Raw genomic sequence first — 13903 nt, 5'->3', positions numbered from 1 at the left:
AGTCATTTAACAGATGGCCATTCTGTCTCTGACAAAAAGGTATCCTAACCATATAGTATGGTAAATAGAACAAGATAAAGCCATTTAATTGCAATGAATGTATCACACAAGTGTTAATACAGGGACCAGCTACATTTTGGGCTATCCCTAAGAGATGCCTCAACTATCATTTAAAGGACATCAAAGTATTCAAAGAAAAGTACCATGTCTCATAACAATTCATTATTAAAATACAGCAAACAGAAGATAATCCAGGAAACATTTACAACTATTAGGAAATACACCGTGGCCAGATGCTGCCCTCACTCCCTTTATGTTATCCAGTAGCAGGGGGGGTAGAGGTGCAGACTGTAGCCCCTCTTTGACCTCCTGGACCTTGGGTTTGCAGGCTCCCTAACCCTGGTGGTCATAGACTTGGATAAGTACTTCAGGTGAGGGGCCTGGAGAGGAAGATTTGGTCTGCATCTCAAATGGCACCTTATATAGTGCACTACTTTTGACCAGGGCCCATAGCGTACTGCACTATATAGAACTCTGGTCAAAAGTAGTGCACTATGTAGGGACTATGCAACAGCCCCCTTATGGGGTATTTATAATAGTTTATAACGCATTAATTAAAGTGTTACCATTTCAAGTAAGTGTAAGGGAGGAATAGCGTTTAGGTGGAAGGGGTGGGAAAGGGGACTTTTAGCTATCTCTTGTAGAAACATCAAGCCGTGTCCCATAAAAGTCCACCATTTTGCAAAAAAAGAACAGCTTGTGTTGCTTTTAGATCCCAGAGCCAAAAGAAACAAGCAGCAGGAAAGGGGGCGGGGGAAAAAGAGGAAGAAAGATGGAGGTGAGGCACTGCCCTCGCAAGGTTTCTCGGGTTGAGGAGGTGGGTTGACATCATTAGCAGCTGATAGATAACGTCTTCACAAAATGATTTACAGTCATTTGATAATATAGTGGAAGGGATTATTTTTGCAAATACTATAGGAGCAAGTTTTGAGTCTTTGAAACCAACTCAACTACGGGCCATTCTGGATCCGACTTACTTGAGCCACGAAAGGACTTGGGGAACCTGATTAACATACCTGTATGCACTTGTTCACTCCCATGTCCACTTGTATGGAGTATGTAGTAGGACACTAATGTGACACCTGGTCCAATATCCTTCCCCGAGGGGGGGGGGGGGGGGGTCCAGGTGCATTTCCTGTCCACCTGGAAGAAAACCAGCTTCCCCATCCCAATCCTAACCTTAACGGAAAACAGACCTTAGATCAGTGTTTAGGGGCAACTTCCTCCTTCTTCTCCTGTGTCGGAGCAAGGCATTCTGGGTACAGTCGGATATCTGGAATGGTGCGTTTTGATTGTAAGAAGGTTACCCTGGCCCGTGGCTGCTATAGAAGAAGGTTTCCCATTGATTCAATAAACTGAGGCATGCCACAATGCTCCATTCTCACGTACACATCTCTGCAAAAACTACAGAGACAATCCTCCAGCTTAAAGGCATTTATTAATGTTGACAGTCCTTGAGCAGAGATGTAGCGTTACAAAAATGAATGCAGCCAACTTGCCCCAGATGGAAGACACAGGATTACTCCATATTTACAGCCTCACTGCACATGCTCAGACTGCCCCAACCAACCACAGATACCATTTATATTATGATCTGATTGGCTCAAATTCTGGCCAATACCGGTCTCTGATTGGCAGTTGGAGTCTATTTAAAAAATAAAGAATAATATTTTACCCCTTTTGCCTCCCAATTTCGTGATATCCAATTGGTCGTTATAAAGTTGTCCCATCGCTGCAACTCGCTATGGACTCGGGAGAGGCCAGCCATGGACAGCCATGCGTCCTCCGAAACATGACCCTGCCTAGCCGCACTGCTTCTTGACACACTGCCCGCTTAACCCAGAAGCCAGCCGCACCAATGTGTTGGAAAAAACACTGTGCAACTGACGACCGAGGAGTCGCTAGAGCGCAATGGAACAAGGACATCCCATCCGGCCAAAGCCTCCCCTAACCCGGACGACGCTGGGCCAATTGTGCGCCGCCTCATGGGTCTCCCGGTCGCAGCCAGGGATCTAAGCCAGATCTGTAGTGACGCCTCTAGCACTGCAGTGCCGTAGACCGCTGCGCCACTCGGGAGGCCCAGTTGGACTCTTAAGACTTTGATGCAGCACAGACGGAGTCTGTTACTATTGCCCAATCCCAAATCAACCCCTACCCTTTACGTCCTGTGCACCTGTGTAGATATGAAAGGAATAGACAGGTGTGGTATATATATTGTATCTTGACCTTGCCCTGTGATGGGCAAGTTTGCGCTTTCCACCATATTGAATACACTTATCCAGACCTTTCAGATCTACCGTGCCTAGGGGGTAGTAGGGGCTGGGGGTTGACTTGGGAGTGTGCACATGAGTCACAGGGAAAGCCTCCAATCACACCCTATTCCCTTTTTAATAGTGCACTACTTTGCAATAGAGTCCCACACTTTAGGGAACTAGGGTGTGAGACTAGGGTGTGAGTAACTTGTGACGCAGACAGCCACTGGTTAAAAAGAGAGCGTACAAAACAGAGGAAACCAGGAGCGACGAAAGGACAATTCCATAGGAATTTAAGCTGGTCGTCTATCTTTCTTTTTTTCTCGTCAGTCCTACCTTCCTTCCTTCCTTAGTTTTCTAACGTTTCCACAGGTTCCGTTGCCGTGGGTGCGACGCCGAGCGGTTCGAGGAAATGCGGCGCCAGAGAGGTTAGTTTCTGCAGCAGCTCTCTGGCTCTGATATCAACTTCCTGTACCAGCTCTCTGACCCTCACATCTACTTCCTGTTCCCGGATCCAGGATAGGCCGTCATCCACAGCAATGTTGATTGGCGCGCATACTGCCTCCTCCTTTAGCCCGGTCAGATGACATACCCCGACAACTCCAGCCAATCCCAGCAGCACCAGGAGGAGGAGCTTGAAAAGCAGGCCAATGAGAGAACGTCTTTGGGCTTTGGGGGTGGATTCAGCTGCTGCTTTCTTATCTGGAGAGAGAGAAGTGAGTAAGTGATGTTCGCTGTATAGTCAACACGTGCACTGCACAACTGCATTAAAGACAACCTGGAACGCCCCCATTACATACCTGCTGCCATCTGTCCATTCCGCTTTTTCTTCTCCTCCTTTCTCTTATTCTTCTGTTCCTGGACAGCTAAGGCAGCCATGTGAGCGTTGTACTCCTTCCTCTTCCTCTCCTTCCCCTCTGCCTTCTCTCGTTTACGAGCCTCCCTCTCTTTCGCCTCCCTCTCTCTCTGTTTCGTCTCTTTCTTCTTTTCCAGTTCTAATGCCATGGAAGAAAGAAAAAAGATGAACATAAGTTTTGATATGTTCACTCTGTGTTCTTAATGTTTTGTACACTCTCCTGCGGCTACCATTAACATGTTTGTTGTCTCATTCAATGATTTCCCAGTGGGGAATAATAATGTTTATTGAATTTAATCAAATTCCTAGCTATAATCATGGCAAGCTAGATATTACTATCAGCTGCTCTGAGCTAACAATGTTAAAACAGTATGAAATATCACGAGTGAACCCATAGTGAGGCGTATGCAGCAGGGACTCCAGACAATCACGGATTACAGAGGGAATACCAGCAACGTCGCGGACACCGACGTCTTGCCCTTGGACAAGCTAAACACCTTCTTCGCCCGCTTTGAGGATAATACAGTGCCACCAACGCTGGACTCCCAGCCCAGACGGTATCCCTAGCCGCGTCCTCAGAGCTTGCACAGACCAGCTGGCTGGAGTGTTTATGGACATATTCAATCTCTCCCTATCTCAGTCTGCCTTCCCCACTTGTTTCAAGATGTCAACTATTCTTCCTGTACCCAAGAACGCAAAGGTAACTGAATGAAATGGCTATCGACCAGTAGCACTCACTTCTGTCATCATGAAGCGCTTTGAGAAGATAGTTAAGGATCATATCACCTTACTTGACACCCTAGACCAGTGGTTCCCAAACTTTTTATAGTCCCGTACCCCTTCAAACATTCCACCTCCAGCAGCATATCCCCTCTAGCACCATGGTAAGCGCACTCTCAAATGTTGTTTTTTGCCAACATTGTAAGCCTGCCACACACACACTATACGATACATATATTAAATATAAGAATGAGTGATAGTTTGTGTCACAACCCTGCTCGTGGGCAGTGACAAAGAGCTCTTATAGGACCAGGGCACAAATAATAATAGAATAATCAATAATTTAGCTCTTTAGTTAGCCATCTTACATATAAAACCTTATTTGTTCATCAACAATTGTGAATAACTCACCACAGGTTAATGAGAAGGGTGTGCTTGAAAGGACGCAGATAACTCTGCAATGTTGGGTTGTATTGGAGAGAGTCTCAGTCTTAAATCATTTTCCACACACAGTCTGTGCCTGTATTTAGTTTTCATGCTAACAGCACAATTTGCCAAGGCAGGATACACCGAGTGCAGCCCTATCCAGAAATCTGGCAGTGGCTTCTGATTAAATTAAATTTTCACAGAACCGCTTGTTGCAATTTCGATGAGGCTCTCTTGTTCAGATATTGGTAAGTGGACTGGAGGCAGGGCATGAAAGGGATAACGAATCCAGTTGTTTGTGTCGTCCGTTTCTGGAAAGTACCTGCGTAATTGCGCACCCAGCTCACTCAGGTGCGTCGCTATATCCTGTTTGACATTGTCTGTAAGCTTGAGTTCATTTGCACACACAAAAATGATGGAAAGCCCTGTGTGTTGCCCTTGTTAATGCAGACAGAGAAGAGCTCCAACTTCTTAATCATAGTCTCAATTTTGTCCCGCACATTGAATATAGTTGCGGAGAGTCCCTGTAATCCTAGATGCAGATCATTCAGGTGATAAAAAACATCACCCAGATAGGCCAGTCGTGTGAGAAACTCATCATGCAAGCGGTCAGACAAGTGAAAATTATGGTCAGTAAAGTAAAATTTAAGCACTTCTCTCAATTCAAAAAAGCGTGTCAATACTTTGCCCCTTGATGACCAGCGCACTTCTGTATGTTGTAAAAGCGTTACATGGTCGCTGCCCATATCATTGCATAATGCAGAAAATACACCAGAGTTCAGGGGCCTTGCTTTAATTAACAAAGTTAACAATTTTCACTGTAGTCTCCAAAACGACTTTCAAGCTGTCAGGTATTCCCCTGGCAGTAGAGCCTCTTGGTGGATGCTGCAGTTTACCCAAGTGGCACCGGGAGCAACTGCTTGCACGAGCATTACCACTCCACTAAGTCTCCAGGTCATGGCTTTTGCTCCATCAGTACAGATACCAACACATCTTGACCACCAAAGTCCATTTGATGTCACAAAGCTGTCCAGTACTTAAATATCCTCTCATGTTGTCCTGGTTTCCAGTCATTTGCAGAAGAGAATGTCTTTCCTAATTGACCCCCCAGGAGCTGTGCCAGGCCCGCCTCATCTGTTGACTCATCCAGTTGTAGTGCATATAATTCACTGGCTTGTATGCGAAGCAGAAATTGTTTCAAAACATCTCTTGCCATGTCACTGATGAGTCGTGAAACAGTGTTGTTTGATGAAGACATTGTATAGTCTTTTGGGGCTTTTCCCCCAGCATTGTCCCAACCATATCCGCAGCAGCAGGAAGAATTAAGTCCTCCACAATAGTATGAGGCTTGCCTGTTCTAGCCACTCGGTAGCTCACCATATAAGAGGCTTCTAGTACCTTCTTATTAATGGTATGTGTTGCTTTTACACGTCTTACTACTCGAAAGTTGTCTTTATTCTCACTCCAAAAACTACCGTGGCTTATTTTTCAAATAGTTATGTTTCGTTTCTAAATGTCTGTGCAAGAGTAAAGGTTTCCCCGCGAGAGAGTAATGGTTAATGTGATTGGATGTAAATTATTTGACTAGGCTACCTGTATTTGACATTGTGTTGTTATTTCGCTGAACACTAGATGGTTGAATTTTATTTTTGGCAGTGAAACGAGGCTACTCAGGAGAGAAAAAAAATCTCACCCAAATGCATAGCCCCCGTGAAAAATATAAATGTACTGTTTGAAAATGTGAAGAATGTGAATCACATTTGTATTTGGCGTACCGCCGATGGCATTGCGTTTCACGAGGCTAGTTTGGGAATACCTGCCCTAGACCGCCCCAATAAGAGCCACGGATGATGCCATCGCACTGCAAGAATGCTAATCATTGACTATAACTCAGCCTTCAACACCATAGTACCCTCCAAGCTCATGATTAAGCTCGGGGCCCTGGGTCTGACCCCGCCCTGTGCAACTGGGTCCTGAACTTCCTGACAGGCCGCCCTCAGGTGCTGAAGGTAGGAAACAACACCTGTACCACCATGATCCTCAACACAGGGGCCCCACATGGGTGCATGCTCAGCCCCCTCCTGTACTCCCTGTTCACCCATGACTGCGTAGCCACGCACGCCTCCAACTCAATCATCAAGTCTGCAGACCACACAACAGTAGTAGGCCTGATTACCAACAACCACAAGGGAGGAGGTGAGGGCCCTGGCGGAGTGGTGCCAGGAAAATAACCTCTCCCTCAACGTCCACAAAACGAAAGAACAGATCGTGGAACTTCAGGAGACAGCAAAGGGAGCATGCCCCTATCCACATCGACGGGGCCGCAGTGGAGAAGGTAAAAGTTCCTCTGCGTACCAATCACTGACTATTTCAAATGGTCCACCCGCACAGTGTGGTGAAAAAGGCGCAACAGAAAAATGCCACAGGCATTATCTGATGTGTGGGGACATTTCACTGCAGCTAATGCAGAAGAAAAGCTGTGTACATTTGCAAATACTGTGTCAAATCATTTGTGAAGAATGCAACAAAGATACAGAATCATCTGGCCAAGTTCCCTCAGCGCTCACAACAAGCTACCTCTGACTAAAGTCCCTCTGCTTCTATTCGAGGTGAAAATGATGAAGCAGACACCTTATCGACAGCAAAAGCTCATGGTCCTCCTGGAATAAGATTTTTTTTTTGACTCAATGGAGGAACGTAATCAGAGAAATGCAGATGAATGTCTTGCTCGAGCAGTGTATGCAACTGGTTCACCTCTGAAGCTCACAGGCAATGTGTATTGAACGAGATTTCTGAATGTTCTTCGCCCAGCATACACCCTCCAACCAGACATGCTTTATCTACACATTTACTGGAGGCAGAGTTCAACAGAGTTCAAGTGAAGGTCAAGCAAATCATAGAGAAAGCAGACTATTACAATCATCTCTGATGGGTGGTCAAATGTTTGTGGGCAAGGAATAATTAACTACATCTCCATCCCTTAACCAGTATTCTACAAGAGCACAGCCACAAGGGACACCAGACACACCAGTCAATTAATTGCAGATGAGCTGAAGGCAGTCATCAATGACCTTGGACCACAGAAGGTATTTGCACTGGTGACAGACAATCCTGCGAACATGATGGCTGCTTGGTCTAAAGTGGAGGAGTCCTACCCTCACATCACACCCATTGGCTGTGCTGCTCATGCATTGAATCTGCTCCTCAAGGACATCATGGGACTGAAAACAATGGATACATTCTACAAGAGAGCCAAGGAAATGGTTAGGTACGGGAAGGGTCATCAAGCTATAGCAGCAATCTACCTCACCAAGCAAAGTGAGAAGAATAAGAGCACCACATTGAAGCTGCCCAGCAACACCCGTTGGGGTGGTGTTGTCAGCATGTTTGACAGTCTCCTGGAGGGGAAAGAGTCTCACCAAGAAATGGCCATATCACAGTTTGCCAATATGGACAGACTCATCAAGAGGATCCTCCTGGATGATGTATTCTGGAAGAGAGTGGTAATCAGCCTGAAACTCCTGTAACCTATAGCAGTAGCCATTGCGCGGATTGAGGGAGACAATGCCATCCTGTCTGATGTTCAGACTCTGCTTGCTGATGTAAGAGAAGAAATCCATGCTGCCCTGCCCATTTCACTGTTGCTCCAAGCAGAGGAAACTGCAGTTCTGAAATACATCAAAGAGCGTGAAGACTTCTACCTGAAGCCCATACACGCTGCAGCGTACATGTTGGTGCAAAGATCAACAAGGCCTATGGTGTCATCACTACCGTGTCTCACTACCTTGGCCTGGATAAGGGCAAGGTTCTTGGCAGTCTGGCAAAGTACACTTCCAAGCAAGGGCTTTGGGATGGAGATGCAATATGGCAGTCGTGCCAACATATCTCATCATATTACTGTACATTTACTATTCTATCCACGTATTCTTCAGATATACTACATATTATATCCACATACTGTCCATAATGTCTATACAGCCTACCACACACACACACATATATACATACATATTTATACTCCGGACTACGACATAGCTCATCCTAATATTTCTTAATTCCATTCTTTTACTTTAGATTTGTGTGTATTGTTAGATATTACTGCACTGTTGGAGCTAAGAACACAAGCATTTCACTACACCTGCAATAACATCTGCTAAATGTGTATGCGACCAATAGCATTTTATTTGATAGCTTCTAGCAATCCTAGGCTATATGGGGAAAAGTGGCACCCTTTTCCCCCATATAGTGCACTACTTTTGATTAGAGCCCTATGCTTTGGTCAAAAGTACTGCACTACAGAGGGAAAAGGGCGCCGTGTTGGAAGCAGACTCTGGCAACGGTATCGTAGTACTTACCTTTGTCCTTTAGGAGGCGCCGCTCCCTCTCTTTGTCTACCTCTTCCTGAAGGATCCTCATGTGCTGGAGAACCTACAATCACACTGTAGTTGAAATTACACTGCACCAAGCTAGAACCCAACATACCTCTAGTCCAGCTCAACGTCTCCTTCCTCTCTCTATCCTCCTGAGTGGTGCAGCGGTCTAAGGTACTGCATCTCAGGGCTAAAGGCATCACTACAGACCCTGGTTCAATTCCAGGCTGTATCACAACTGGCCATGATTGGGAGCCCCATAGGGCAGTGCACAATTGGCTCAGCGTCGTTAGGGTTTGGCCGGGGTAGGCCGTCATTGTAAATAAGAATTTGTTCTTAACTGACTTTCCTAGTTAAATAAAAATGTAATCTCTTATGAAGAAACGTTATTATCAACTTCCATTGTCCTCCAAGAGTTGCTGAATCTCCTCAACTTCCCTCTGCCTACCTTCCCATCTCTCTCCATCCCAGTCTTACCTTGGCAGCACATTGTTTACACTGTTTCTCATCCAGACAGTCTCCTGCAGCCTTGGCCAGGTTGATTTCCAGAGGGTTGTCCTTCAGATCCAGCCACTTCAGGTTCTGCGGACACAAACACACACACAGACAAAGGGGAAAAAAGAAGACTGTTGAGACTGTGTACAGTGTTTTCTGTCTTCAACCTCCATCCATATGCCAGTGGTCGTGTTGAGTTCACCAATATTACCCAGCTCAAAGATAACTGGCTAATTGTAGAGTTTACTGTGTAGTCTTGGTGATGAAAGGCACATATGACTTAATGTTTTTAAAACTGTTTGTAATTAACTGTCTAACAATAGAATTTTCAGATTGTCGTAAAAGGTTATGGATTGGCTGAGTACAGTTAGCCTTTCCTACTGTTGATGGTTGGATTCAAAGTTTATTCCCAGCTCATTCAGAGCTTTACACATAATATCTGTGTCCACCAAAAATAAATGAACAGTAAATATTGCTATATATTATAGAATTAAGCAGATGACCATATTAATTAATAATAGTAGTAAAATGCCAGGAGAATAGTGGGACTTTTGGGACCCAGGGGGTGAATACATTTGAGCTGTCTGTACGCTGATGTTGGGGAAATGTCTATTTTTCCTCTATTACATGAGAAGTATCATCACTAACTCATTTTGCCAAGTCAGCAGTATTTCCATACACCCACGCATTAAGACCACTTATTTGGGACTCGTAATTGCTCTGAAAAAATTCACTCTAGTTCCAGGTCAAATGTATTTCCAGCAGAATGGCACCAGTGAACATGGGCCTTATATTGTTCTGTAGTTTGCCTGCTAGAACTATTGTTTCAGAAGAGCTTCGGAGGGGAACTACCTACTATACCCAGGCAGATCTTGGCCAGCAGCATACCACTGCTGGCTTGCCTCTGAAACTAAGCAGGGTTGGTCCTGGTCAGTCCCTGGATGGGAGACCAGATACTGCTAGAAGTGGTGTTAGAGGGCCAGTAGGAGGCACTCTTTCCTCTGGTCTAAAAACATCCCAATGGCCCAGGGCAGTGATTGGGGACATTGACCTGTGTAGGGTGCTGTCTTTCAGATGGGATGTTAAATGAGTGTCCTGACTCTATGGTCACTAAAGATCTAATGGCACTTATTGTAGGGGTGTGGCCACCTAATCCTCCCCAGCTTCCAATTGGCTCATTACTATTTCCAGGTCATTGAGAACATGTTCTCAGCCAACTTACCTGGTAAAAAAAAAGTTACATGGGTGCCAATGGTGAAGCATGCCAACTCCTTTGTTTTCTAATTAAATAGTGGGCAGATCATTGGCTGGTTAATGACTTCAGTGGTTAGACACCATTTAGTATCATGAAGTCCCTGGCAATTCCCAGTTCTAATGTTGTGTATTACCTACCTTGAGCTGTGAGAAGCTGACCGGCAGAATGGTCAGCTTGTTGTTGTACAGATCCAGGTGTTGCAGGTTGCCAAGGCGACCCAGATCATCAGGTAGAACAGTCAGCTGGTTCTTACTGAGGTCCACCTTGACCAGGTGGCTCAGGCTGCAGAACTCCAGCTGGACACACACACAGTTATGTACAGTCTGTAATACTCATTTCTCTCCCCTCCTACAGCAACATTCCACCGTGGCTTCTATGATCCACAGACAGGAGAAAGTGGAATGTCTGCGCAAGTTCAACACTCAGAGGAAACTCAAGGTACACTAGTGCTGCTAACTCTTACACCCCTCTCCTCCTCTACCCATATACCTCTTGTTAATATACTGGAGTACAACTCCTTGACCATCTGGCTGGGTTGGCTACCAGAATATCTACTTTAAAGACATTTGCCACTTGTCTTCAGAGGAGTGCAACACTGTGAGCAGGATTTAGTTCCAGTCCAGCACCAACACAACTGACCGAACTGAAGATTGTGGTGACCAGTGTTTGGCTTTGGGGATGGGGTCATTCAAGGTTACTCACAGGCAGGGAGGTGATGTTGTTGCAGGACAGATCCAGGACTGTAACTTTCGGGAAGGCAGCCTGAAAGCGCACACATAACAGTATGACAATAAGACTACTGCCTATAATACATGGTGTTATAAAAAAGTAATGTGGTGTGAGTGTGTCGTTGTTGGCCTACCAGTTCTTTAACAGGAACTTCAGTGAGGTTACAGAGGCTCAGATCCATCTCGTTGCCATCGACTTTGTCCTTCAGATTCAACACCTTGTTTTTACTCATCCTGAGTTTTGGGTGGGGGGCTGGGGGAGAATACAAATGAAAGTTTCTGTTTTCACAATCAAACACAATAGAAAAGCTAACTGACATGTTGACTACCATGGTTTGCTATCTGTAGCCTATCTAGACTAAACAAATTGAGGAAGCATATAGGAGCTAGCTACTGTAAGATACGTTGTTCCAACCTTATTTTAATGTCATTGCAATGACTTAGTAACTAATCTGACTAGCTAACGTTACACTTTGTTTCTCTTCTAGCGAGCGACATTTTCTACGTTGGCAGCTAACGTGGTGACAGCGCAGCAAAGTAACCTTTTCTTGGTACAGTAACGTTAGTGAAAGTACTTACCTGTTTCACTGAGAAATCACCACCGTTTTCAAACGTCTCAGACCTTCTATTCCTACGAATAAATACTACAATAATGACTACTTTATAGACAATTGTCAAAATAGTCGTAGCATGCAATTATATCGCAGACAAATATATTGTGTGTAAAGCAGCGAGGCTGCAGTAAATTCTTACAATGAAAGTCCACGTCATTGATAGAAAGATACAGTTGTGCCAATGACGCGATATTTCAGAGCATATCGCCACCTACAGCTTGGAGGAGCAACTGGCAAGATACTCTCTCTCTCACACACACGCACTGGAAGGTCTTTCAGTTCTTTCTTTATTGCTGTTCAGCATAGTCTACAATAGCATTTTTTTGTTTCATGAACACATTATAAGACACGAAAAGTATGTAGCGTTTATTATAACCAGTTAAGAAGAAACAATGTTGGGTAACATAAATACTCTTTGGGCAGCAGGTAGTCTTGTGGTTAGATCGTTGGGCCAGTAACCGAAATATTTCTAGATCGAATATCTGAGCTGACAAAGTAAAAGTCTGTCTTTATGCCTCTGAACAAGGCAGTTAACCCACTGTTCCTAGACCGTCATTGTAAATAAGAATTTGTTCTTAACTGACTTGCCTGGTTAATTAAAGGTTACATTTCAAAATGAATTGCCATTTGAATATGCTAACCTACACACGTATTGATAAAATATTCTATAGATACATGGTGTATATTTTATGTACATGAGCAAACACACAAGTGCCTTTCAAAACACCCATTGACACTGCACATGATGAAATTGATGAAAGAACACAAACATCGTTGAACTTATTTAACCACAAACGTAATTACGGGTGAATCTTAAAAGATCTTCTCATAAACCGTCATTCTGATTGACTCGCAACTCAGAAAGGATGTTCATCATGTCAGTCTCTACTAAGTTTGAAAGCTAAGTGACACTTCAAAAGATGGAAGAGAAAATCGCAACTTTCTAAAAATAAATATTGCGTTCTCAATCAACCCCTAATAACTCAACTTCTCTTCACTCTACGTCAATTCTACATTTATGTTTTTTTGTTGTTGTTGTACCATGCTCATTAGGGACCACAATAGAAATAAGTCTCTGAATTTTTTCTGATAAACTCAATCAATCATCTATGTTCATTGTGTCAGCCTCTACCGAGTTTGAAAAAAGCTAAGCAATATGTCAAAATATAGAGAAAATTTCAACTTTTAAAAACAATAAAAAAATAACCTAATACCTCGACTTCTCTTCACTCTATTCACTTGAAACTGATAGAGTGTATTGAGGGCACTAGTAGGAAGGTGTATGCTGAAACAGCTGTTCTCTCAAAAAACATGGAAACACCAGTATGAACCTCATACTGTTAGCATTTATGCTACTGATAAAAATATGTTACATTACAGCCTTATTCTAAAATTGATTAAATAGTTTTTCCCCTCATCAATTTACACACAATACTCACTAATGACAAGCAAAAACAAGTTTGTAGAAATGTTTGCAAATGTATACAAAAATATATTTAAAAAATTAAATATCATATTTACATATGTATTCAGACCCTTTACTTTGTTGAAGCCCCTTTGACAGCGATTACAGTCTTGAGTTTTCTTGGGTATGACACTACAAGCTTGTCAAACCTGTATTTGGGGAGTTTCTCCCATTCTTCTCTGGAGCTCCTCTCAAGCCAGCAGCATTACCACCCTACATCCCACTGCTGACATGCTTCTGAAGCTAAGCAGAGTTGGTCTTGGTCAGTCCCTGGACGGGAGACCAGATGATGCTGGAAGTGGTGTAGGAGGCACCCTTTCCTCTGGTCTAAAAAATTAAATCCCAGGGCAGTGATTGGGGACATTGCCCTGTGTAGGGTGCTGTCTTTTGGATGGGATGTTAAATGGGTGTCCTGACTCTCTGTGGCCACTGTGTTCTAGGGGACCTTCAATTCTGCAGAAATGTTTTGGTTCCCTTCCCCAGATCTGTGCCTCGACACAATCCTGTCTCGGAGCTCTAGGGACAATTCCTTCGACCTCATGGCTTGGTTTTTGCTCTGACATGCACTGTCAACTCTGGGACCTTATATAGAAAGAAAGGTGTGTGCCTTTCCAAATCATGTCCAATCAATTGAATTTACCAGAGGTGGACTCCAATCAAGT

The 13903-nt window shown here is 44.1% G+C and overlaps 1 protein-coding gene across 1 annotated transcript; it reads right to left on the bottom strand.

The window, feature by feature from the left end:
• Window positions 1-1479: 1479 nt before the first annotated feature.
• On the bottom strand, window positions 1480-11954 carry LOC109889430 (leucine-rich repeat-containing protein 59). Its single transcript, XM_020480852.2, has 8 exons — window positions 11742-11954; window positions 11297-11415; window positions 11137-11196; window positions 10572-10730; window positions 9162-9266; window positions 8670-8742; window positions 3113-3307; window positions 1480-3014 (listed from the first exon to the last, which is right to left on the bottom strand). The coding sequence occupies exons 2-8, from the start codon at window positions 11393-11395 to the stop codon at window positions 2662-2664; spliced, it is 1044 nt and encodes a 347-aa protein (XP_020336441.1). The 5' UTR covers window positions 11396-11415; window positions 11742-11954; the 3' UTR covers window positions 1480-2661.
• Between the last annotated feature and the right edge of the window lie 1949 nt (window positions 11955-13903).

Source organism: Oncorhynchus kisutch, linkage group LG25 (assembly GCF_002021735.2).
Source record: "Oncorhynchus kisutch isolate 150728-3 linkage group LG25, Okis_V2, whole genome shotgun sequence".
Lineage (NCBI taxonomy): Eukaryota > Metazoa > Chordata > Actinopteri > Salmoniformes > Salmonidae > Oncorhynchus > Oncorhynchus kisutch.
The sequence above is the reverse complement of the archived record's forward strand: the minus strand, read 5'-3'. Positions and strand labels throughout refer to the sequence as shown.

Coding starts and splice junctions, on each gene's coding strand:
- LOC109889430 (XM_020480852.2), bottom strand. CDS start 11,395: ATGAGTAAAAACAAGGTGTTGAATCTGAAGGACAAAGTCGATGGCAAC. Junction 10,731..11,136: donor ACAACATCACCTCCCTGCCT/GTGAGTAACCTT, acceptor GTGTGTGTCCAG/CTGGAGTTCTGCAGCCTGAG. Junction 8,743..9,161: donor GTAAACAATGTGCTGCCAAG/GTAAGACTGGGA, acceptor GTGTGATTGTAG/GTTCTCCAGCACATGAGGAT.